Source organism: Rhincodon typus, chromosome 28, assembly GCF_021869965.1.
Source record: "Rhincodon typus isolate 14 chromosome 28, sRhiTyp1.1, whole genome shotgun sequence".
Classification (NCBI taxonomy): domain Eukaryota; kingdom Metazoa; phylum Chordata; class Chondrichthyes; order Orectolobiformes; family Rhincodontidae; genus Rhincodon; species Rhincodon typus.
This window is the reverse complement of record NC_063359.1, coordinates 527,063-554,493: the sequence shown is the minus strand read 5'-3', so window position 1 is coordinate 554,493 and position 27,431 is coordinate 527,063. Positions and strand designations below refer to the sequence as shown.

The 27,431-nt window shown below is 42.3% G+C and overlaps 1 protein-coding gene across 1 annotated transcript in view; it reads left to right on the top strand.

The window, feature by feature from the left end:
* Positions 1 to 26,983, top strand: part of LOC109924898 (exonuclease mut-7 homolog) — an 86,571-nt gene extending 59,588 nt beyond the window's left edge. Inside the window, 6 exon segments of the mRNA XM_048613336.1 lie at positions 1,119 to 1,332; positions 3,289 to 3,398; positions 5,210 to 5,417; positions 6,282 to 6,448; positions 6,932 to 7,108; positions 26,873 to 26,983. Coding sequence (XP_048469293.1) covers positions 1,119 to 1,332; positions 3,289 to 3,398; positions 5,210 to 5,417; positions 6,282 to 6,448; positions 6,932 to 7,108; positions 26,873 to 26,983 — 987 coding nt within the window.
* The last annotated feature ends 448 nt before the right edge of the window (positions 26,984 to 27,431 follow it).

The window sequence follows — 27,431 nt, the reverse complement described above, 5'->3', positions numbered from 1 at the left end:
CACATGATAATAAATAATTCAGGCCTGCTAGTTTCACTGCTACCTTCTGTTTTTATTTCCAACATGTTTAGGACTTTGTTCCTATTTGAGAATTCAGAGGGTTATTAGAAGATTACAAGGCAGGGTCAAATTGGAATTACCAGTTGATCAGGAAAGGAAACACTCCTCCTTTCATAGAGTCATAGAGTCCTACAGCACTGAGATGGGCCCTTCAGCCCAAACTGGTCCATGCCGACCAAAATGTTCATTCACACTAACCCCAATTCCCTGCACTTGGCCCATATCCTTTTAAACCTTTCCTGTCCGTGTATTCGTCCAAATGCGTTTTAAATGTTGTTAATGTCCCCGCCTGGACCACTTCCGCTGGCAGCTTATTCCGTATGCATACCACCCTCTATAAAAAAAGTTGCCCCTCAGGTTCCCATGTATTCTTTCCCTTCTTACCGTAAACTGACGCCCTATAGTCATCGATTCCCCAACTCTGGGAAAAAGACTGAATGTATTCACCCTATTCATACATCTCATGATCTTATACACTTCTATAAGATACCCCTTCTGTCTCCTACACTCTAAAGAAACAAGTCCTAGCTTGTCCAACCTCTCCCTATAACTCAGTCCTTTGTGTCCTGGCAACAGCCTTGTAAATTTCTTCTCCACTCTTTCCAGTTTAATAACATCCATCCTATAGCAAGGTGACAATACTCCAAGTGCGGCCTCACCAATGTCCTGTACAACTACAACATAAGTTCCCAACTTCTACACTCATAACCCTGACTGATGAAGGCCAGTGTGCCAAAAGCCTTCTTCACTGCCCTGTCTACCTGTGACTCCACTTTCAGAGGACTTCAAGATCCCTCTGTTCCACTACACTCCTTAAGGCACTACCATTCACCATGAAACTCCTACCCTGGTTTGACTTTCCAAAATACAACACTTCACATTCCTCCATTTAACTGAGACGCACTGTGGACAATGACAGCAATCTATTATCGCCTTGGGTGAGATCAAAAAACTTGGCACAGACTGTGTATTTGGTGAAGCAGTGATGCTGCTATATCTGAGTACATAATGCTGCCTCAGATTTTGTGACTGTGGTGAATTTTGTGTCTCTCTTGTAGGCTGGTGGCATTCTAGGGATCGATATGGAGTGGAGGCCCACATTTGGGGTGTTAACCCGTTCACGAGTGTCTCTCATACAGATTGCGATGAAAGACTGTGTGTACCTTCTGGACTTGCCTCAGCTTGTAAATCAGTCTGAATCTGAGTGTCGGCGATCTGAACTTACCCAATTCATTCAGACTTTGTTCACCGATCAAACCATAACTAAACTAGGTAAATATTAACCATAAATAGAGAATGTCTAAGAATGTGTTTTTATTCTACTAAAAAACATAGAACATAGAACAGTACAGCACAGTACAGGCCCTTCGGCCCACAATGTTGTGCCAACCTATATTCCTATAAGATCAAACTACCCTGCATACTCCACATTTTACTATGCTCCATGTGCCTATCCAAGAGTCGCTTAAAAGTCTCTAAAATATCTGACTCCACTACCACTGCCGGCGCGTTCCACATGCCCACCACTCTCTGTGTTAAGAACCTACCTCTGATATCTCCCCTATACCTTCTTCCAATCACCTTAAAATTATGCCCCCTCGTAATAGTCATTTCTGCCCTGGGAAAAAAGTCTCTGACTATCCAATCTATGCCTCTCATCATCTTGTACACCTCTATCAAGTAGCCTCTCATCCATCTTCGCTCCAATGATAAAAGCCCTAGCTCCCTCAACCTTTCCTCATAAGACCTGTCCTCCAGTCCAGGCGTCCTGGTAAATCTCCTCTGCACCCTCTCTAAAGCTTCCACATCTTTTCTATAATGAGGTGACCAGAACTGAACACAATATTCCAAGTGTGGTCTAACCAGAGTTTTACAGAGCTGCAGCATAATCTCGCGGTTCTTAAACTCAATTCCCCTGCCGATGAAAGCCAACACACCATACGCGTTCTTTACAACCCTATTGACTTGGGTGGCAACTTTGAGGAATCTATGGACGTGGACTCCAAGATCCCTCTGTTCCTCCACACTGCCAAGAATCCTGCCATTCACCACGTATTCTGCATTCAAACTCAATCTTCCAAAATGAATCACTTCGTACTTTTCTGGGTTGAATTCCATCTGCCACTTCTTTGCCCAGCTCTGCATCCTGTCAATGTCCCTTTGCAACCTACAGCAGCCCTCCACTAACCTTCATGTCATCGGTAAACCCACCCTTCCACTTCCTCATCCAAGTCATTTATAAAGATCGCAAAGAGCAGAGGTCCCAGAACAGAACCCTGTGGAACACCACTGGTCACCGAGCTCCAGGCTGAATACTTTCCATCTTCTACCACCTTCTGTCTTCTATTGGACAGCCAGTTTGTATCCAGACAGCCAAATTTCCCTGAACCCCATGCCTCCTTACTTTCTGAATGAGCCTACCATGTGAAACCTTATCAAACACCTTGCTAAAATCCATATACACCACAGCCACTGCTCTGCCTTCATCAATGTGTTTTGTTACATCCTCAAAGAATTCAATAAGGTTTGTAAGGCATGACCTGCCCTTCACAAAGCCATGTTGACTACCAGCTGGCAACCAGTCCCAATTACACTCCTCACTGGAATTCCTGTTCCCATTACACTCCCTTCTTAAATTTCAGTTCCCATTATACTCCCCATGGAATTCCAGTTCCAATTACACTTTCCACATGAATTCCAATTCCCATTGCACTCACCTATGGAATTTCAGTTCATATTGTACTCCTGCCTGGAATTCCAGTTCCCATTCCTATCCTCCTCATAGCTCATTCTGGAGTCCTTATTGCTGTCACGCTCCCCACTAGAGACTCTGTTTCCATTGGATTCTATGTTAGAAATGCAGTTCAATATACTCCCTTCTGAAGTCCCAGCTCCATTGCGCTGCCTACTGGAGTAATGTTGCTGTGTATGTGAGAGTGCGCCCCTAATCCATCACGGCATTGAAAGGAAGATACCTCCATTCAACTTGCCTTGCTCAGATGCTTTGTTGGGCCCCATTATCTCCCTGTTCAGTAGGTGCAGACTTTGGACAGTTGGTCTTATGATCTAGAATAGCTGCATAATTGACACTTTTACCTAACTCTGATTCATCCCAGAACCAGATACCCACTGACAGCTCAGAAGAGCCTTAGTTTTCGAGTTCATGCCTCTACATGCTGTTTAGAAATGGTTTGTTATCTTGTCGTGAACACTTGTTTATTTTTACAGGTTATGCTACAACAGGGGATTTGCGGACTCTGTCTATAGCCTACCCCATGTTAAAAGATGTGGTGCAGCCCACTGCGGGAGTATTGGACCTTTTAAATGTGCACAAAGAGGTTTGTTACTGGTCTGCAGCTTGGAACTATTGTTTAGATTGGAGTTTTATTTTGGTAATGTTCTTCCTTTTAGCCCCTCGAGCTCTTGATTGTGAGGGCTGTCCAACTGCCCCTGGCAATGTCAATGCTGATCTATGTCTAAAGGCTTGAAAGCCGCCTGCTCCTAGTCTCAGTTTCAATTGAAATCCTCCCCATCACCTATTCTTTTCCCTTTTGCAGTTGTAATTGCTAAGTACTCCCTGCTGGATACCCAGTTCCCATTAGATTCCATGCTAGAATTCCAGCTTCCATTATTCTCCTCATTCTTCAAGTGCAGATAAGGTCTAAGTGTTATGATTTACAGTTATTCAAATTCCAAATGCTTTTAATAGTCTGTAGCTGTTAGTTAGGATAAAAGCCATGCTGCATTGACTGACAGACTATCTGACGTAGCAGTTTCTATAGGCACCAGGGGACTGTCGTTAGATCTGAGCCCATTTTTAATGTATGGTTGAGTTTCCTTTGTTGAGGGCCCACATTCACATTTTAATTGCGATTTGAGAGGATATTAAAGGATTAAATGTCTTCGTGATTGGTGAATAAAAAATTGTTTTTATAACAGTCTACTTGAGATCTAAAATCCTTGAATGGGTTTCAGGAATGAGATAACACAATGTGGAGCTGGAGGAACACAGCAAGACAGGCAGCGTCAGAGGAGCAGAAAAGTTGATGCTTTTTCAGAAAAAGGGTCCCAACCCGAAATGTCAACTTTCCTGCTCCTCCGATGCTGCCTGGCCTGCTGTGCTCCTCCAGCTCCACACTGTGTTATCTCTGACTCCAGCATTGGCAGTTCTTACTATCTTTCAGGAATGAGAGTTTTCTTTTATCAGCATCAAATACGTAATGCATGAGAGCGAGATTATGTTGTTAGAGGCTTAATCTCTTGCCATCTCCACATGGGGCAGCATGGTGGCTCAGTGGTTAGTACTGCTGCCTCACAGCGCCATGGATCCGGGTTTGATTCTAACCTTGGGTGACTTGTCTGTGTGAGTTTGCATGTTCTTCCTGTCTGCATTTCCTCCAGATGCCCTGCACAGACAGTCGCCCAGGGGTTGAATTTAACCCGAGTCCCTGTGCTGTGAGGCAGCGGTGCTAGCCACTGTGCTAAAGTGTTAATGTGTAAATTTTCAGGAGATACCAATAACCTTTAGAACAAAACTTAAGCTTCTGGGAGTGGTGGTGGTTAGCTCAAAGAGTGACACATCAAGATTTCACATTTTACAAAACCTTTACTATATCAAATGAATAAAAATCTCTAATGACTAATTGCCCTTTTGTGGGTAAGTAACAAATTTTAAACGAGAGACAAACAATGTGGGGGGTCATAAATGTCATAAAAAATATTTGATAATTGATTCCAGCTCCCAATGGGTTGCTTCCCTTCCATTTTGCTACTCAAGAAACCTCTAATAAATGAAATGTCACCCATTAGGAGGGTTAGACTGTAGTTTTCTTGCCCCAGCTCCAAGCTAGGGAAATCTTCCAGCATCTGTCAATACTTCATGCATTTTTTTTCAAACTGACTGAAGGTTCCTAGCCACACTCCATGTTTGAATAGTTTCTCCTCTTAAGATGCAGATCTGATTAATTTTATCTCCTTGCTCTTTACCTCTCAGTTGTATAATGCTGATGTGAATAACCCCTGCATTACGTTTTGATTACTGTGTTTTTGCACCATTTGGACTTCTCGATTACTGCACTCAGAAGAATCAGATCTGAGCTTGTATCGAATTAAACTGAGAATCCTCTCTCAATGAATGAAATATGCTCAGCTGCAGAAAATGCCATGTCGAAGACAGGACAAAAGCAGGGGTGTGGAAGTGCTAATGTCAGAGGATGGTGTAAACTCTGGGAACAGCCATGGTGAAAAGGGGCTTAGTCTCCTTGTGCAGTGTGTGCTGGGGAAATCACTGGATAAAACGGAGCAGCTATCTAACTGGGAGAAGCGGCCTCTCCGGCCCCAGCAGGTCATTTATGCAGGTGAGCAGCTCCTGGTAAGCTCACTGTGCCACTGTTACCCAGACCTTATGCAAAATGCTCACACCGGCAGTTGGAGTTTGTGCTGACAAACCTCTTGTACTTCTTCACGTCTCAGATTTCAGTTCTAATGTTCTGACATGAGAAAGATCTTTGAACAATTAGAACTTGGGAATGGTCAACACAAGTCCAGGCAGTCTGTCAGGGTTCAGTCTCAGTGTTAATAGCTCTGGCTCAATGTGTCACATCCCTCTGAGTGTCAAGATCATAAATCCAAATCCGACTCCATATTTTGTTTTTGAGGCCTTAGTGTTCACAGGTTTGCTGCCAAACTTTATTTTCTTCCATTTCCCATAGCCTAGACCTGTGTGTGAGCTCAATGCATGCGGACCCGTACCCTGGTGAGAGTCACTGTGTGTGGAACTGTACCCGGTGAAAGTCAGCATAGGTGGAACTGTAACCCAGTGAGACTCAGTTTGTGTGAGACCGTAACCCGGTGTGAGTCAGTGTGTATGGATTGTACTCCATTTGAGAGTCAGCTGTGGGTGGGATTGTATCCCAGTGTGGGTCAGTGTGTGTGGAACTGTAGTCCAAGGAGAGAGAGTGCATATGGAACTCTATCCCAGTGAGAGTCAGTGTTTGTGCATCTGAGAATCAGTGTGTGTTCAAGTGTACCCCAGGTAGAGCCAGTGCCCGTCCACCTGCATCACAGTGTGAGTCAGTGTGTGTGGGTCTGTATCCTATTGTGAAGTCAGTGCATGGAACTGCACCCCAGTGAGAGTCAGTGTGTGTGGGACCTGTAACTTCTCTTGAAGTGAGAAGAAATCACTGGCGAAACAGAAATAAATATTGTTGTGCATTCTGCAGCATCTGATGCCTACTGCCTGCTGGATGTATATGATGCCCTACGTTGGGACCCACAACGCTTTGGCTTGAGCTGCAGCTTTGAAGAATTTTTCATGTTCAAAATGGAGAAGAAGGCGAGGGGAATGAAAGAAAAGAAAAACAAGAGCAGTCCGACCTTACCCTTTCAGGTGGGTAGTAGCACGTGCATATACAACTCCTCAACAATTTAGAAGATTTGAGTGTGACCGGAGGCAATGGGAGCACTGATGAAAGGAACGACTGAATTCAATAAGATGTTCTAAGGAGTTCAGTGTCAGAGCTGACTGCAATGATTTTGTAAGCACAGGAATGGGGAGGGGTAAAGGGTGCAGGGTTCTGTGGAGAAATGGTAAGCAGATTCAGCAGGGGCATGATATGGAGGGAAATTGGTGCATATTTCTGAGATGGCATGTTGCTGCTGGTCATGTCACCGAAATTGAAATAACTGGTTTTGCTGCCGAATAGGCTATCGCTGTGTCGGAACCAGGGCTCTGTGGGTTCAGGGAGCAGGTTATGGCAGGTGTCAAAGTGGAGGTAATTTTTAGTAAATGCACCCTTTCTGAAGATTAATATGTCTCTCTGATATTGTGAGCTTCTTCCAAGCCATAGTTTGTTCCTCTTTCTTTTCACAGTGTGCACAGACCCCGCAGCCAAACTCATTAAAGACATCATCCTACCCTCCTTTATCACCCTCCGAATTCAATGTTGTCTGTGACAACATGTTGCAGGGGCTGGGCCGGTACCTGCGTTGTCTTGGAGTAGATGTGAAGATTCTGGAGAATGACGATGATCACAGGAAGGCTGCTGAGGTAAGACAGAGTTTGAACTAGAAGAGAGAGAAAGAGTGGGTGAGGGGGATAGTGAGACAGAGAGGGTGAAGGAGACAGTGGGTGAGCAGGGGCGATAGAGATGGAGAGGAGTGGGAGACAGAGGTTGTGAGGAAGAGGGAAGAAAGAGATGGAGTGGGTGGGGGCAAGGGGGAGGGAGATGGTGGGACTGAGCGAGGAGGGGAGAGGGAGACGGTGGGTCTAGGCAAAGATGGGGAGGAAAGAGAGGAGTTAGATTTCAGTGTAAGGTGGAAGGGAGAGAGAGGACAATGAGGAAGGTAAATATGGGGTGGGCAAAGGAGGGTTATTTAGTCCATTCTGGCTGGAGAGAAGAAAGTCACAGATGAATCAGAATTGAATCGCACTGTGGGATCAAGGCTGATAGTTATGCTGCTGTCCTGAGTGTGGTTTGCCCTTATGAGGATTAAGGATGATAGTTACTCTCTTGCATCATGTAGGGTTGCACTGGAGATGAATTTTCTGACTGCACATCACTGTACAATCTAACCAGGGGTTCCAGTGTAAGAGAGCTTATGATGCAAGAAACATCTAGAGAATGGAAAAACACATCAGAGAATGCTAGCGAGATAAATGACGAATTCTGTGGCAGCAGTGGTATCGTTTCCACTCTTTTTGGATTCTAAATCTTCCAATTTCATAGCTGTGTTGCTGCCATATGGGTAATGTGTGTTTCAACATGCACATGTTGACTTGGCATCCAGCTACAAACAGAGTGTAGGTTCTGACCCAACTCAATCAGTGGTCAAACCTTCAATTCATGAAGTTGGTTGTTGCAATGGCTTTCTCTAATGAAAACTGAAATCGCAATTGCGGCTTTAAAAAAAAAAGTTGCAACAGTCCGAGTTCCATGAGGTGCTGTCTCTCTCTCCCTCTCTCTCTCTCTGTGTGTGTGTGTGTGTGTGTGTGTGTGTGTGTGTGAGAGAGACAGAGGGAGAGACTGAGCGCAACAATTGACTGATGTGGAGTTTAACCTGAGTAATTTTTGGTAATAATAACATGATATGTAGTACTTCTCTCTTCATTTGAAATGTGTCTTGTTCATTCTGAAATATTTATCAAAGATTATTGTTTGGATAAATGCCCTTTTGTTATTCCTTCTCCAAGTCTAAATCCAGACTCTGTTTCATCAATTACTACTTCAAACGTGTCATAAATACTTTCTATTATGATTTTCTAAATTGCTTTAAAAGGTGACTCATTAACATTATCATTCTAAAAAGTTTGCAATCAATTTATTTAGGTTTCTAATGTAATTTAATGAGTAATGAATGTCTGAAGACATTTGGAATGTACCCTTTGTATATTTTTGATCAGAAATTTCTGTTATCATTTCTAATTCTGTTTCACCAAAGGCTTTTAGCATGTTTTCGTTCACAACATGTGGGTTTCACCAGGCAGGCCAACGTTAATTACCAATCCCTAGTTGCCCAGAGGTCAGTTAAGTGTCAACTACATTGCTGTGAGTCTGGATTTATTCGTATGTCAGACCAGGTAAAGATGGTAGCTTCCTTCGCTAAAGGACATTAGTGAACCAGATGGGTTTTTCCAACAATCGACAATGGTTTCATGATCGTCATTAGATTCCTAATTCCAGATATTTATTGAATTCAAATTCCACCATCTGTTGTGGTGGGATTTAAACCCAAGTTTCTAGAACATTAACTGGGTCTCTTGATTAATAGTCTAGTGATAATACCATTAGACTGTCACCTTCTCTTCTGGCCCTGGCTTCATCTATTCCTAGAACTTTTCCTGTACTCATCAAGGACAAAGCATTCGTTAGCTCTGATGTCGTAATGTTTGGTCCATCATTTGCTTCTGTCTTGAGGACTCGCTTAGTTTTGAGCATCATACAATATCCACAATTCACTTATACATTGTGTCATTATTTTGTTATTGTATCCCTTTCAAGTAATACTTTATCATCTTTGTATTTTATGCACTCACTATCTCTCCTTGTCCCTTTTATATTTCTATGAAATACTTCACCTTCTGGGACATAACTCTTGTTTTTATGATCTTTTTCAAGATTTAATAACATTCCAGTAGACCTACAGTAGCTACTTGTGTGCATTCTTTGTTCATTTCAGTGTAATCAACTCAGATTTGTTTGTTTTCTTTTTTCTATCATCATTGTCAGTCTGTCATCTGTCACCTTGTCCTTTCTTTACTTTTTTGTTAATATTTCCTTTCCATTTTTTTGTATAACTGTTTCTTGTGCTTTTCCATTTGCTTTATAGTTTTTGTTCTACGCGTTCTCTCTGTTTGCATCCTTTATCCCAAAACATTAAGATTTGTGCCTTTATTTAAGGAATGAATACACCTGTTTTCGCCCTTCAGTTTGTTAACATCTAAATAGCTACATATCATTTTCTTATTTTTGATCTCTTCACTTTCATTTAATTTTTGCCGTAAGGTGACAATGATCTGAATTAATATCTACAGCAGATGCATATGTGTGTTCTTTATACTGTTTCTAAAATGTTATTTCACAATCACGTAATTTATTGATTTTTAAATGCTCCGTCTGGAGCTCTTGAAGCTCCGTCTTTCTCATTGCGTAAAAAATGTGTTTGCCACCATTAGATCTTTTGACAAAATTGTATTATTCTCTCATTTTTTGATCTAATGCTGTAATGTACATGCTATCCTGGTGCACCTTTACAAGTTTAAATATTACAATTAGCAAATAGTTTATTGATCATAACACTTAGGGATGTCACCATAAAATGCCTCCATTCCCTGCTCTGTGATCTTCATTCAGAGCATAAACTTGTATGTCAACCAGATCAAAAATCTTTCCTTCAACCTTAATCATCAATACTCTTTTAGAGGTCAATCAGGAACTTTAAACTGATCCCTTGTATCTTCTGTTAAATAGTTTAAAATATGGATTGAGTATAAACAACAAAAAGATAAAAATGATAACACAAAGAAGAAATGTGTTAGAAGGAACTAGAGTAAAGATTGAAGTGGATTTTGTCACACTGGAACAAGGAGATACGTTTACCTATTTAGGACCCGACATGCAGGTGCCACTCTTGGACTGGAGCGGACAAGGTCAGAAGTCACACGACACTAGGTTATAGTCAACAGATTTATTTGAAATCACAAGCTTTTGGAGCGTTGTTTGTTCGTCAGGTGAAGTGACTATTACCTGGTGTCATGTGACTTCTGACCTCATTTAGGACACGATGGCAAAGTCAATGCAGAAGTTGGAAATAATATTGAGATAACCAACAACAAGAAAACCCATATTTTTAATGAGAGTAAATATCATTAAATACTGTTTTCTATCCACTTTCCTGTACACCTACACAATGGACAATAAGTAATGATCTGCAGAAGGAAATAAAGTCTTTTGAAATATAGATTTTAAGATGTATGCTGAAGATTCCATATATAGGCCATAAGGAAAATGAAAAGGTACTTGAAATTGCAAGAGCAAGAAGAACTCTTTAAAAAAAAAGACATCCAGAGAAGTAAAAACACAAATTTAGCCAGATATATTTAAAAATTAGGTGTCAACTTGGTGAAGCTATGATACAGAACTACTTGTGTGCCAAACAGCGTAAGCAGCAAGCAATAGATAAACCTAAGCAATTCCACAATCAAATGATCACATCTAAGTTCTGCAGTCCTGCCACATCTAGTTGTGAAAGGTGGTGAACAATTAAACAACTCGCTGGGGGACAAGACTCTGTAAAGATCCCCGTCTCCTGTGATGGGGGAGAGTCCAGTACATCAGTGCAAAAGATAAGGCTGAGGAATTTGTGACAATCTACAGGCAGAAGTGCCGAGGGGATGATCTATCTCGGCCTTCTCTGGATGTATCCAACATTACAAACGTTGTCTTCAGCTAGTTTGATTCACTCTACGTGATATCAAGCAATGATTGGAGACACTGGATATCACAGGCAACATTCTAGCAATAGTACTGAAGACCAGAGCTTGCCGCTTCCCTGGCTAAACTGTTCCATTACAGCTACATTGCTGGCATCCACTCGACAATGTGGAAAATTACCCAAGTATGACCTATATGCATGAAAAGAAGACATGTCCAACCTAGCCAAATACTGCATGTCGGTCTACTCTCAATCATCAGTAAAATGATGGAAGGTGTCATCAATACTGCTATGAAGCAGCACCTGCTCAGCAGTAACCTGCCCAGTGATACCCAGTTTGGGTTCCACAAGGGATACTCAGCTCCTGACCTCGATACAGACTTGTCTCAAACAAGGACAAAAGAGCTGAATTCCAGGTGAGGTGAGAACGACTGCTTTTGACATCAGATTTAGATTTTATTGTCACGTACTCGGGTACAGGAGTACAGTGAAAAGTCAAGTCGGAGATAGCAAGAGCTGCAGCTGCTGGAGTCGGATTCAATATAGTGTGGAGCTGGAGGAACACAGCAGGTCAGGCAGCATTAGAGGAGCAGGAGAGTCGATGTTTCGGGCCTAGACCCTTCATCAGCCTAGTCCTGAAGAAGGGTCTAGGCCCGAAACATCGAGTCTCCTGCTCCTCCGATGCTGCCTGATCTGCTGTGTTCCTCCAGCTCCACGCTGTATTGAGTATACAAATGTGCCATTCCATGGCGCCATCTTAGTATACACAAGACGGGATTAAAAACAGAAGCGGAAATAAAAGAAACAGCCAAAAGGAAATGCCCAGATGACTCCCCTGTCTCTATCATGTGTCCTCACTGCCAGAAAAACTGTGTCACAAAGTCCATCCCTCAGTCTGTAAACACACAGATACCCCGAGTCTCCACACACTGCTGTAACCAAAGCGCCACCGCCTTTGCCATCAGGTACCCGGACTCAGCCATGACCTGGAGCTACACTGCCATTCTTTGGCGTTATCTTGCCTCCAATGATATTGTTGCTGCCATGAGTGCATGCTGGGCTGATTTCGGCAATGCGGCCGTCGCTGAACCTACCAGGTCCCAAACTGGGCTCAAACCCGACGCTGGGCCAATCACGCCAAAGCAGTCGGTTCCGCTTTCTGGCTTACACTGCAGCTGCTGCTGCTGCCTCCTGGGATCGCCATTTCAAAGAAGAAACCTGTCGCTGCTGACCACCCAAGAAGGTGAGCACTCCCGCCACTGATGACTCTCTGTGAAGGGAACTGAGGCTGCCAAAAAAAAGGAAAAAAAAGAAAAGTAAAAGAAAGAGAAAAAAAGAAAGGCGTACTGAAGCGGACAAGCCCCAGACTCTGCTGCTGCCATCTTGGCATATATCAGGCCGCATTTGGCAGTTTGTGTCATTAAGGAACCCTAGTAAAACTGGAGTCAGTGGGAATCGAGGAGAAAGCTATTTGCTGGTTGTACCTAGTACAAAGGAAAATGCTTGTCATTGTTGGAGATCAGCTCCAGGAATTCTGCAGGAGTTCCTCAGTGTAGTGTCCTAGGCCCAACATTCTTCAGCTGCTTCATCAATGATCTTCTCTCATCTTAAGGTCAGAAGTTGAGAAGTTCGCTGATGGTGCAACGTTCAACATCATTCATGGTTCCTCAGAAACTGCAGCAGTCCATGCTCAACTGCAGCAAGACCTGGACAGTATTCAGCTTTGAGCTGAAAAGTGACGCTATCAACATCCTGGAAGTTACCTTTGTCAGGAAACTGAACTGGACAAGTCATAGAAGTGCTGTGACTGCAAGAACAGGTCAGAAGATAGGAATGCTGCATCAAGTAACTCACCTCCTGGCTGTCCACCATCTGCAAAGCACAAAGCACTCGTGGTAGGGGACAATACAATTTGGGAGATAAATATAGTTCTCTGCAGTTGTGAATGGGAATCCTGAAGGTTGTGTTTCCTGCCTAACTTTAGGGTTAAGGACATCTCCTAGGGGTTGAAGAAAAAAACTTGGAGTAAGATAGGAGGGATCCTGTTGTCATTCTTTGTTAGTACTAATCATAGTGGTAAGACTGGAAAAGACATTCTACTGAAAGATTTTGAAGTTAGTAGCTTAGTTGAAAAACAACGTGCTGCCCACAAAACCTTCTAAACTCCATCAAGTACATACCCAGAGTCGTCAACCACTCCTCATCAGGCAAGCCCTTCATCCCGGGGATCATTCTTGTAAACCTCCTCTGAACCCCTTCTAATGCTAACACATTGTTCTTTAGATATGGGGCCCAGAACTGCTCACACTATTCCAAATATGGTCTGACCATAGCCTCAGCAGTATGCCTCTGCTCTTTTATTCGCCCCTTGAAATGAATGCTTACTTTGCATTTGCCTTCCTAACTGCCAGCTGAACCTGCACGGTAATCTCAAGAGAATCCTGAACTAGGACTCCCAAGTCCCTTTGTGCTTCAGATTTCCAAAGACTTTTCCCATTTAGAAAATAGTCTGTGCCTCTAGGATGGCATGGTGGGTCAGTGGTCAGCACTGCTATCTCACAGCGCCAGGAACCTGGGTTCGATTCCAGCCTTGGGTGACTGTCTGTGTGGAGTTTGCACATTCTTCCTGTGTCTGCGTTGGTTTCCATCGGGTGCTCCGATTTCCTCCCACAGTCCAAAGATGTGGTTAGGTGGATTGGCCATGATAAATTACCCATAGGGACGAGGGAAGTGCAGGTTGGTGGATTAGCTATGGGAAATGCAGGGTTACAGGGATAGAGTAGGGGAGGTGGGTCTGAGTGAGATGCTGTTCAGAGGGGCAGTGTGGATTTGATGGGCCAAATGATCTTCTTCCACACTGTAGTGATTCTATGAATCTATTCAGGTTGAGCTTGCCAATTGGATACAAAATTTACTTAACGGCAGGAGACAGAGTGGTCGTGGAGGCCTGTGACCAGCAGTGTTCCACAGGGATCAGTGCTGGGTCCACTTTTTGTTTTTCATTTATATAAATAATTTAGATGAGAATACAGAAGGCAGGCTTAGTAAGTTTATGAATGACACCAAGATTGGTATAGTGGACAGTGAAGAAAGTTATCTAAGATTATAAAGAGATCTTGATCAATTGGGTCAAAAGACTGAGCAGATGGAGTTTAATTTGGATAAATGTGAGGTATTGCATTTTGGTAAAGCAAACAAGGGCAGAACTTATACAGCTAATGGTAGGGCCCTGGGTAGCGTTGTAGAACAGAGAGACCTAGGGGTTCAGGTACATAATTCTTTGAAATTTGTGCCACAGGTAGACAGAGTGGCTAAGAAGGTATTTATCACGCTTGCCTTCATTGCTTAGACCTTTGAGTATAGGAGTTGGGATCTTATGTTGAAGTTGTTCGAGTTTTGGTGAGGTCTTTTCTGGAGTACTGTGTGCAGTTCTGGTCGACTTCTTATAGGAAGGGTTTTATTAAGCTGGCTAGGGTTCAGAAGAGATTTACCAGAATGTTATCAGGAATGGAGGATTTGAATTATAAGGAGAGACTGGATAGCTGGGACTTCTTTTCACTAGAACAGCCAAGGTACTGGTCATGGCCCATATCAACTCCAGTCTCCGAGCCTGTCTTGATCTCCTATAGTTTGCCAACTGGCATAACAAGTCCACAGAGCATGCCATATCCCTAGCCCTGCACTCATCCCTGGAACATCTGGACATCAAAGCCACCTACGTAAGACTCCTGCTCGTTGACTACAGGTTCTCCCTCAACACCATTATCCCCGCTGACTGATCTCAAAATTCTGTGACCTTGGTCTCGGCTCTGCCCTCTGCAACTGGATCCTCAGCTTTCTGACCCACAGGCTGTAATCAGTGAGGATAGGTAACTGCACCTGCTCTACAATAACACTCAATACTGGAGTCCCCCAAGAATACATCCTCAGAGCCCTACTGTACTCCCTTTACACCTATGCCCGTGTTGCCAAATTCTGAAAGAACAGCATCTACAAGTTCGCTGACGAGACCACCATAGTGGGATGGATATCTAACAACAGTGAGTCAAACTACAGAAGGGAGATGGAGGGCTTGGTGACGTGGTGCAATGAAAATAATCTGTCTCTCAATGACGGCGAAACTAAAGAATTGATCATCCACTTCAAAGGAAAGGAGGAGAACATGCCCCCATCTACATCAATGGAACTGAGGTTGAGAGGGTGAAGAGCATCAAGTTCCTCGGAGTGACAATAACTGACAACCTGTCCTGGACTTCCCACGTAGATGTGACAGTCAAGAAGGCACAACAACATCTCTCCTTCCTCAGGCAGCTCAGGAAATTTGGCATGTCTATAAGACCCCTCACCAACTTCTACAGATGCACCATTGAAAGCGTACTGCCCGGGTGCATAACGGCCTGCTATGGCAACTGCTCTGCCCAGGACTGTGAGAAACTACAGAAGGTGGAGTGCACAGCCCAGACCATCACGGAAGCCAACCTTCCATCCATGGACTCTATTTACATGGCTGTCTGCAGCAGAAAGGTGGTCAACATCATCAAAGACCCATCACATCTCCTACAACCTCTTCTGTTAGGTAGACGATACAGAAAGCTGACCACATGCATGAGCAGATTCAGGAACAGCTTCTTCCCGGCTGTTGTTAGACTGATGATGATTGGACTCTCTAGCTTCAAATAATGCTGATCTTGCTAATGTTGATCCCGCCTAGTGCGCGCCCTGTGCACTGTAACCTGTATGCCTCTGTCTAAGTCTTCTTGATCCTTTGGTTACTATGATCTGCCTGTAACGCTCGTAAACAAAGCTTTTCACTGTATTTCAGTACACATGACAATAAATCAATCAATCAATCACAGGAGATTAAGGGGTGACCTTACAAAATTCATAAAATCATGAGGGGTATACATAAGGTGAAAGGCAGATGCCTTTTCTCCAGGGTGGGGGTTTTCAAGACTAGGGGACATATTTTTAAGGTGAGAGGAGAAAGATTTAAAGAAGGCATGAGTGGCAACTTCTTTACACAGAGAGCGGTTTATGTACGGAAAGAACTTCCAGAGGAAGTAATAGATTCAGGTACAGTTACAATGTTTAAAATTCATTTTGATAAATACATGAATAAGAAATGTTTGGAGGGATATGGGCAAAGCACAGGTAGGTGGGACTAGTTTAATTTGGGATTATGGTTGACATGGACTGGTTGGACCGAAGGGTCTGTTTCCATGCTGTACGGCTGTGACTGCATGACTTAATTGAAACATAAGATCTTGAGGGGACTTGACTAGGTATATGTTGAAAAGATGTTTCCTCTTGTAGGAGAATCTAGAATTAGGGGACATAGTTTAAAAAATAAGAGAGTGCCCATTTAAGACAGAGATGAGAAAACTTTTATTCTCTCTCAGATTTATCTTTGGAATACACTGTCTCAAGAGGCTGTGGATGTAGATCTTTAGATATTTTTAAATCAGAGGTAGATAGGTTCTTGATTACCAAGGAGATTAAAGATTATTGAGAATATATTGAAATGTAGAGTCAAGGTTTAAAAACAGATCAGCCATGATCTTATTGAATGGTATAGCAGGGCTGAGTAGCCTATTCTTGTTCCTTGTTCATATGCTCATGCATAGTAGGAAGGGAGATTTAAAAAAAAACTCAGGTAAGTATAAGCCAGTTAGCTTAACGTCTGTTGTTGGGAAAGTATTAGAATCTATTTAAAGATGTGATAGCTGAGCATTTAGAAGTTCATAATACAATTGAGCAGAATCAGCATGGCTTCATGATGGTGAATCATGCCTGACAAATTTATTAGAGATCTTTGAATGAGGCATCAAGCAGGGCAGATAACGGCGAGCCAGTACCTGCAATATATTTGGATTTACAAAAGGTATTTGATAAGTTACCTCACATAAGGCTGCATAATGAGATAAAAACCCATGCTGTTGGGGGTAGTATATTAGCATGGATGAGGATTGGCAAACTAATACAAGTCAACAAGTTAGGATAAAAGGCTGCATTTTCATGATGGTAATCTGTAACTGCTGGAGTGCCACAGGGGTCATTGTTGTGCCCACAATAATTTATAATGTTAATGGCTTGGATGAGGGAAGTCAATGTACTATAGCCACATTTGCAGATGACACAAAAACAGGTTGAATAGCCAGTGGTGAGTAGTGACACCAAGAGGGATATAGACGTTAAGTGAGTGGCAAAAACTTAGCGGATAGAATATAAATGTGGGAACATATGAAATTATGCATTTGGCAGGAGGGATGGAGGAGCTAAATATTATTTGAGTGAGGAAAGGCTACAGAAAGCTGCAGCACAGTAGGATTTGTACATAAGGCACAAAAAGTTAATATCCAAGTTCAATGGGTAATGGGGAGGGGTCAACTGGAATTAAATATAAAAATTGGAAGGTCTTGCTGAATCTGTGTAAGCCACTGTTCAGTTCACGTCTAGAATACTGTGAATAGTTTTGGTTCCCTTGTGTGAAGAATGATATACTGACATTGGAGACAGTCTGGAGAAGGTTCACTAGCCCAATCCCGGATATGGAGGAATTTTCGTATAAAGTGATATTGAAATTGGGCCTGTACTCATTTAAGTTTAGAAGTAATCGAGGAGATCTTGTTGGAACATATAAGATTATTGAGGGATTTGACAGCATAGAAACAGAAACACTGTTTCCCTTTGTTGAGAATCTAGGACCAGAGGGCATAATCTCAGTGTAAGGTTTGCTTATTTAAGACAGAGAAGATGAGGAATTTCTTCTCTAAGGGTAGTGAATCTGTGGAATTCTTTACCACAGAGGCTGTATCATTAACCACGTTCAAAACTAAGGAACATTTTTAATCATTAAGGGAATCAACAGTTATGTGGAAAAGGCAGGAAAGTGGAGTTCAGGATTATCAGATCAACTATGATCTCATTGAATGGCAGAGTGGAATCATGGCCCCTGTGGCCTACTTGTGCTTCTGTGCCCTATAGTATATTCTAGTGGATAAGACGTGAATCAGGATATTGCAAGTGGGATGCAAAAACTGTAGTGTAGTTATAATGTGGGACTTGAATTATCCTAATATAGACTGAAATGAATGAAAGTGTATTGGGTGGGGTTTTAAAAGCTCATGACGTGCATTTAGAAGACTTATCTACATCAATGCATTTTTGCCCATGGATGAAGGAAGATCTGGCAGTCGAGAATTAATTGGCTCAGATCAATTGTGTGCCATTAGAGGAGCTTAAGGTTCTTGCGAAGATTTGTAGCTTGGGTTGTGGGTGAGGTTGTTGACTTGTTTGCCGAACTAGCTGGTTATAGTTCAGATGTTTCATTACCATGCTAGGTAACATCATAGTGCGGCCTCCAATGAAGTGACATTATTCTACTCCGCTTAGTATTTATATGATCTGGTCTGTTGAGATGTTTTGTGTCATTTCTGGTTCTTTTTCGCAAGGGTTTGTATATGGTGTCTAATTCCACATGTTTACTGATTGCATTACGGGTGGAGAACTGGTCTCTAGGAATTCCCGTGACCATCCTAGCTCAAGCCAGCCATAGACACGCACGGGAATTCCTAGAGACCTGGTTCTCCACCCGTAATGCAATCAGTAAACATGTGGAATTAGACCCCATGTACAAACCTTTACGACAAAGAACTGAAAATGACACAAAACACCTCAACAGACCAGATCATATAAATACTAAGCAGAGTAGAACAATGTTGCTTCGTCGGAGGCTGCACTGATGATGATACCTAGCATGGTGATGAAATGTCTGAACTATAAAATAGTTGGAATTTCTTCTTTGTATTGGAACACACTTTTGTATTTTGGAGTGTATTTTTAGTCCATTGTTGTTTGACACTTTGCTGCTCACTGTCTTCAACATTGTTGATGGAGTCTTGCAAAACTTGCTTCAAATATTGACTTGCTCCCGAGGTACAAGTTCAGTACCAGCTGATGCTTCTTGACATCTGTGTAAAAGATCACTGCCATTGTTAAAGTAGTAACATTGCTGTGTATGTCTTTATAAAGAAACATTTTTATGTCCATAAATTAAATCATTGGAAACATTTGCTTAGATGGAAATTACTTTTTTTCTTGAACATGGGGTGGCATGATGGCTCATAGGTTAGCACTGCTGCCTTTCAGCATCAGGGACCTTGGTTTAAATCTACTTTTGGGCAACTGTCTTTGTGGAGTTTGCACATTCTTCGTGTGTTTGTGTGGGTTTCCTCCAGGTGCTGCAGTTTCTTCCCACAGTCCAAAGATGTGCAGGCCAGGTGAATTAGCCATGGGATATGCAGAGTTACAGGGATAGGATGGAGGGGGTGTGTCTAGGTGGGATGCTCTTCGGAGGTTCAGTGTGGACTTGATGGGCTGAATGGCCTGCTTCCACACTATAGCGATTCTATGATTCCATAACCAGCTAGCTCGGTGAGCAAGACAACAACCTCATTAAGGGAGCTTTGAAGGAATCGTGATCATTGTGGCAACTGGTGGGATTTAAATACAGTCATTGAGTGATACAGCACAGAAACAGACCCTAGGGTCCAACTCATCCATGTCAGCCAGATATCCTAAATTAATCTATTCCCATTTGCCAGCATTTGGCCCATATCCCTCTAAACCCTTCTTATTCCTGTACCCATCGTGATGCTTTTTAAATGTTGTGTTTGTAACAGCCTCCACCACTTCATCTGGCAAGCTCATTCCATACACACACCACCCTCTGCGTGACAGCGTTGCCCCCTAGGTCCCTTTTAAATTTTTACCCTCTCACCTTAAACGTATGCCCCTACCCTGGGAAATAGACCTTGACTATTCACCGTATCCATGCCCCTCATAATTTTATAAACTTCTTTAAGCTCACCCCTCAGCCTCTGATGCTCCAGGGAAGAAAAGCCCCAGCCCATTCAGCCTCTCCCTATAGCTCAAACCCTCCAATCCCAGCAACATCCTTGTAAATCTTTTCTGAATCCTTTCAAGTTTAATAAATCCTTCCTACAGCAGGGAGATCAGAATTGAACGCAGTATTCTAAAAGTGACCTCACCAATGTCCTGTACAGCCACAACATGATCTCCCAACTCCTATACTCAGTGCACTGACCAATGAAGGCAAGTGTACCAAACACCTCCACCACCCTGTCTACCTGCAACTCCACTTTCAAGGAACTATGCTCTTGCATCCCAAGGCCTCTTTGTTTGGCAACACTCCCCCAGACCCTACTATTAATTGTACGTCCTACCCTGATTTGCCCTACCAAAATGTAACACCTCACATTTATCTAAAATAAACTCCATCCACCACTCCTCGACCCATTGGCCCATCTGACCAAGGTACCGTTGTACTCTGACATAGCCTTCTTCACTTCAATTTTGGTGTCATCTGCAAATTTACTAATTATACTTCATATGTTCACATCCAAATCATTTATATAAATGACAAAAAGCAGTGGACCCAGCACAGATCCTTGTGGCATACCACTAGTCACAAACCTCTAATCTGAAAAACCACCCTCCACCACCACCTCCAGTCTTCCGGCACCTCACTCATGGCTATTGATGATACAAATATCTGAGCAAGGTGCCCAGCAATCTCTTCCCTAACTTCCCACAAAGTTCTGGCAAACACCAATCAGGTCCTGAGGATTTATCCACCTTGTTGTGTTTTCAGACATCCAGCACCTCTTCTGTAATATGGGCACTTTTCGTGATATCACTAATTTTTTCCCCAAGTTCTTTACCTTCCATGTTCTTCTCCACAGTAAATACTGGCACAAAATACTCGTTTAGTATCTCAGCCATTCCCCATGGTTCCACACATGGACAGCTATGTTGATCTTTAAAGGGCCCTATTCTCTTCCTAGTTACTGTTTTGCCCTTATTGTATTTGTAGAATCTCTTTGAATTCTCCTTAACCCTATTTGCGAAAGTTATCTCATGTCCCCTTTTTGCCCTCCTGATTTTCCTCTTAAGTATACTCCTACTGCCGTTATACTCCTCTGGGATTCACTCGATCCCAGCTGTTTATATCTGACATATGCCGCCTCCTTTTCCTTGAGCAGAGCTTCAATTTCTCTAGTCATCCAGCATTTCCTACACCTACCAGCTTTGCCCTTCGCACTAACAGCAACGTACTGACTCTGAATTCTTGTTATCTCATTTTTGAAGGCCTTCCACTTTCCACCATCCCTTCACCTGCGAATAGTCAATCCCAACCAACTTTTGAAAGTTGACACCATCAAAATTGACCTTACGCCAATTGAGAACTTTAACTTTTAGATCAGGTCTTGCCTTTTCCATAACTATTGTAAAACAAATAGAATTATGATTGCTGGCCCCAAAGTGCTCCCTCAGTGACACCTCAGTCACTTGCCCTGTCTTATTTCCCAAGAGAAGGTCAAGTTTTGCTTCTTCTCTAGTAGGTACATTCGCAAGTTGAATAAGAACATTTTCTTGTACACACTCAATAAATTCCTCTCCATCCAAGCCCTAAACAGTATGGCAGTCCCCGTCTATGTTTGGAAAGTTAAAATCCTCTACCATTACAATCCTGTTATTCTTACAGACATCTGAGATCTCCTTACAAGTTTGATTCTCAATTTACTGCTGACCATTGGGGAGCCTACAATACAATCCCAATAAGGTGATGAGCCCTTTCTTCTTTCTCAGTTCCACCCATAAAACTTAATCAGACGTTTTCCCAGGAATATCCTCTGGAATATTAAGCTAGTGTCCATTATGGTGACCATGAAACCACAGCTGATTATCATTAAAAAAAGAACCTTTCTTATTCAGTGTGTCCTTTTAGGGATGGAAATCTGCCGTCCTGACCTTGTTTGTCCTGTTCATACCCAAAGCAGTGTGGTTTATCATTGACTATCCTCTGAAATGGACTAGACAGCCGCTCTGTTCAGGATCATTTACGGATGGGCAACAAATGCCGGCCTTACCACAGGGCCAGGTTAGTGAACATGGCAGGACTGGTGGTATGAAGTGTATTTATTTTAATGAAAGGAGTATAACAGGTAAGACAGATCAGCTTAGAGCCTGGATTAGTATATGGAACTACAATGAGGTAGCCATTGCAGAAGTTTGGTTGAGAGAAGGACAGAACCGGCAACACACCATTCCAGGGTTTAATGTTTCAGGTGTGATAGAGATGGATGTGAAAGGAATGGGGGAGTTGCATTACTGATTGAGAAGAATGTCAGAACTGCATTAAGAGGTGATATCTAGGAGGTCTTATCCAGTGAGGCCATATTGGTAGAATGTAGGAATATGAAAGGTGCAATCAATATGATGGAGTTATACTCTTCCTCCAAATACCCTGCAAGAGATGAAGGCACAGATATGTAAGCAGATCATGGAAATTTGTAAGAACAACAGGGTTGTTGTAGTGGGTGATTTTAACTTCGCCAATATTGACTAGGGCTCTTTTAGTGCCAGGGACTTAGATGGGACAAAATTTGTTAGGTGCATGCAGGAGGATTTCTTAAAACAATATGGAGATAGAACAACTAGGGAAGGGGCCATACTAGCCATTGTATTGGAGACCAAGCCTGGCCAGATGATGAAGTTTAATTTGGGGAGAATTATAGGGGGAAATGATCATAATTCCATATGTTTTAAGATAGTTGTGAATAAAGATAAGACTGGTCCTCGGGTGAAAGTGCTGATTTTGGAGAAGGATAATTACGACAGTGTTAGGCAGGAACTGGAGGAATTAGATTGTGGGCTGTTTGAAGATAAATCTACATCTGACGTGGTTTTATTTTAAAGACCGGTTGATCAGAGTTAAGGATCGGCATGTGCTATAAGACTGAAAGATAAGGGTGGCAAGATTCAGGAACCTTGGATTACTAGAGATATTGAAAGTTTAGTCTAAAGAAGAAAGAAAGTATATGTAAGGTTTAGGAAACTGAAATCAAACAAGATTTTTGAGTACAAAGGAGGCAGAAAAGACTTTAAACAAAAATTTGGAGGGCTAGAAGGGGCCATGGAACATCCTTGGCAATTAGGATTAATGAGAATCCCAAGGCATTTTTTACCTGTATATTTGGAGCAAGAGGACAACTAGGGAAAGGATAGGTCCACTCAAAGACATTGGAGGGAATTTATGCATGGAATCAGAGGGAGTGGGTTAAATTCTTAATGAGTATTTTGCATCATTATTTACCATGGAGAAGACATGGATGATGGTAAGATTAGGGAGGGACATGTTGACTTGAGGAGAAGGAAGTGTTCGGTATCTGGAAAAACATTAAGGTAGTTAGATCCCATCAGGCCCTCGGAATTTATCCCAGGATACTGAAGGAGGTAAGAGAGGAGATTGCTCAGGCTTTGACAGAGATCTTTGTATCCACTTTAGCCACAGGCGAGGTCCCAGAAGACTAGAGAATAGCCGATGTTGTTCCTTTCTTTAAGAAGGGCAACAGGGAGAATCTAGGAAATTATAGGCCAGTGCTCATTACCTCGGTGGTAGGGAAGTTAAGAGCAGATTTTTAAGTGTACAATTAACTTGCATTTGGAGAAGAATGCACTTCTTACAAATAGTCAGCAATGGCTTTATGCAGGGGAGGTTGTGTCTCTCAAACTTGATAGAGTTTTTTGAGGAAGTGACAAAGATGATTAATGAGGGTAGGGCAGTCAATGTTGTCTATATGGACTTCACTAAAATATTTGACAAGGTCCTTCATGGTAGCCTACCCAGAAAATTAAGTTACATGGGAACCATGGCAAGCGGGATACAAAATTGGCTTGTGTCATAAAAGACAGAGGGTACTTGTGAAGGAATATTTTTCTGACTGGAGATCTGTCACCAGAGGTGCTCCGCAAGGATCAGTGCTGGGACCTCTTTTATTTGTCATATATATAAATGATATAGACTAAAATGTAGGTGGTCTGATTAGTAAGTTCAACAGACAACTTGGAAATTGGTGGAGTTGTGGATAGTGAGGATGGTTATCAAAGGATAAAACAGGATGTAAACCATTTGGAAAGTTGGGTGAAGAAATGGCAGATGGACTTTAATAAGGACAAGTATGAGATGATGCATTTTGGGAGGTCAAATGCAAGAGGAAGGTATACAGTAAATGGCAGGACCCTTGGGAGCATTGATATGCAGAGGGATCTTGGTGTCCAAGTCCCTAGTTCCCTGAAAGTGGAAACACAAGTTAGAATTAGAATTAGAGTTAAATTTTATTGACACACATGCTCAAGTACAGGAACATAGGAGTACAGTGAAAAGTGTACAAAGTCGCTATTCTCTGGAGCCATCTTAACGTACAAAGTACAAAACCAAGTGGATAAGGTGGTAATGAAGGCAACTGCATTCTTGCCTTCATCGGTTTGGCATTGGGTATTAAAGTTGGCTAGTCATGTTTTAGCTATATAAGACTACATTTGGAGTATTGTGTGCAGTTCTGGAAGGATGTGGAGCTGTGGAAAGGGTGCAAAAAAGGTTTACCAGGATGTTGCCTGGATAGGCATGTATTAGCTATAAGGAGAGGTTGTGCAAACTTAGATTGTTCTCACTCCATGATTGGAGTGTAAAATTATGAGAGGTGTGGATAGGACAGATATTTAGTCTTTTTCCTAATGTTGAAATGCCAAATACTAGGGGTCATAGTTTTAAAGTGAGAGGGAAAAGTTTAAAGGAGACTTGCGAGGAAAGGTTTTTACACAGAGGAGGGTAGGTACGTGGAACGTACCTGGGAAGTCGATACATTAGCAATGTTTAAGAGGAATTTAGACATCAACAGGCAGGGAATAGAACAATATGGACCATGTGCAGGCAGTTGGGATTGGTTTAGAATGGCATCATGGTTGGCACAGACTTAATGGGCTGAAGAACCTGTTTCTGCGCTGTACTGTTCTATGTTCTATATCGCATTGAAAGAAAAAAGAATAGCATTGTATGCTGAATTGGAAATCTTTGTTTTCAATTTTCACCCTTCTCTCATTTCCATCTGGTCCATCTCAGACTTTTCCCAGCTTTTTCAGACATTTCTATGTCTCTTTCTGACATAAGTAATCAACTCATGTTCATTACAAACCAACAGAACACTACACTCCCTTCCATACTGTTTCCTGTGAAAATTCACTGTTGCTCCTGTTCAGATGTTTCACTGTCACCCCTTCCCCTCCCTCCAGAACCATGATAGGGTTTTCCTTGTCCTCACCTTGCACTCCACCAGCCTCCAAATTCAACATTTCTGTCAGCTCTAGTTTGATGACACCATCAAACACCTTTCACTCTACTCTCCAACATCTCAGAAGGATAGTTGCCCTATATGACACTTGGTCTGCTCCTCAGTGACACCTAAATCCCCTCCCTTTCGCACAGTACCTTTCCATTTCAGCACAAGAGCAGGTACGTGTGTCCCCTCCTGGCTCATTATGCACGACTCTAAACATCCATTCCAGGTGAAGCAGAAATCTTGTACTTGTTACAATCTAGTGTGCAGTATTCACAGCTCACAATATGATCTTCCACATTGAGTAGACAAAGCACAGACTTTGTAGAATGCATCCTTTCAGGACACAAGTAAAATGCTAAACGTCCTCTCGTTGGTCATAGCAGTTCTCCACTTAGTTCCCATTTTGAGCTCTCTGTCCTTGGCCTCCTACAGTTTCCCAACAAAGTTTCAAGCAAACATGAGGCACAGCACCTCTTCTGAGTAGGTACTTGACTGAACAAGTGAGTTCAATAATGTAAAATTAGAAACAAAAACAGAAGTTGCTGAAAAAGCTCAGCAGTTCTGGCAGCATCTGTAAAGAAAAAAGAGTTAACGTTAAGGGTCTGGTGACCCTTCCTCAGAAATGCAAGGTTAGAACCTCTGCCCATTGGGTTTCAATACATGTTTTTTAAATTTCTTTCTTAATTTATTTGCACCCAGATCACTGCTTTCCTGCCCTTCACATCTTCATTAGACTCACCTTCAGTTATTTGATTTGTCATATTGTTGCTCCCTTTAGCTTTTGTACTATGAAACCTTTGGTAATTTAATCTTTCCAGCCCTCCACCTTCCCTCTTGTTCATCCTATCTCTATCTACTCTAGACTGCCTGAAGTGAGTACTTCTAGCATTTTTCATTTTTATTTCCAATTTCTAACATCTGCAATATTTTCTTTTGTAATTGTATCAACGGGTTTAGGTTTGCTATGGAAATGATGAGGAGTAATTCCAATCAGAAACAATTAATTGGAGAAAGGCTAACTGCAGTAAAGTGAGAATGGTTTTGGCCCACATAAATTGGAATCAAAGATCAGTTGGCAAAGCTGTAACTGAACAACTGGCCACTTTCAGAAAGGACATAATTCAGAGATGGTCGAGGTACATTTCCATATCGGGGGCCAGATAGGGCAAACAAAACCAGAGCTCCCTGAAGATGACAAATAGAGACTAATAAAAAGCCTGTGACACATTTCAAATGGATAACACAATTAAGAAATATGCTGAATACAGCATTGACTGTTCAAAAACAAGTGAATAAAGAAATAAGGGAAGCAAAGAGAAAGTATGAGAAGAAACTAGCAAACAACATAAAAGGGAATATAAAAGATATATAAATAGTGAAAGACTACTAAAAATAATAAAAGCTGTACGACCTGTTTGTGATGAAATAGGAAATTTGCACAGGTAGGCTTGAGGCACAGCTGAAATGAGTAAATGATGACTTAGCATCAGTCTTTACCAAGAAGATATTCCTATGATTCTATAAAGAATAGGCATCGTTAGTACCTATGTGGGTAATCATAGCAACACCTATCATTTGGAGGAAGTGAGTGGTGGAGTTAAATTGGACAGTGTTCAATGAACAACTGAGATTTTTCTATGCTCAGCTGTGACAGATCCCTTTCGATCCACCACATTTAGAATCACACATTGAAGAGTAAGCGTTGCACAAGTGCCTCGTATGACGGCTCGGTGGTTAGCATTGTTGCCACACAGCACCAGGGACCCGGGTTCAATTCTAGCCTCGGATGACTGCGCACTCCACACAGACATTCTCCCTGCGTCTATGTGAGTTTCTTCCAGATGCTGCGGTTTCCTTCCACAGTACAAAGATGTGCAGGTTAGGTTGACGGGCCATGCTAAATTGCTCATAATATCCAGAGATGTGTAGATTAGGTGGATTAGCCATCGGAATTGCAGGGTTACAGGAATAGTGTGGTGGTTGGGGTGGATCTGTGTGGGATGCTGTTTGGAGGATATGTGGGGACTTGATGGGCTGAATGGTTCGAAGTGAGCTGAAGTGCTTGTGGAATTGAAGCACAGCCAGAAGGGGCTAGGAGTGAATTCTTATGCATTGTTTGTATATTTTGCAATTGTGGAGGTTTGTGTGATGCGTCTAATGGGGCTTTGAGTGTACTGCAGCTTCCTACTTTTACTGGTGTTTGCTGTGTCCCTTTCACTCTGTTACAATAGACAATGC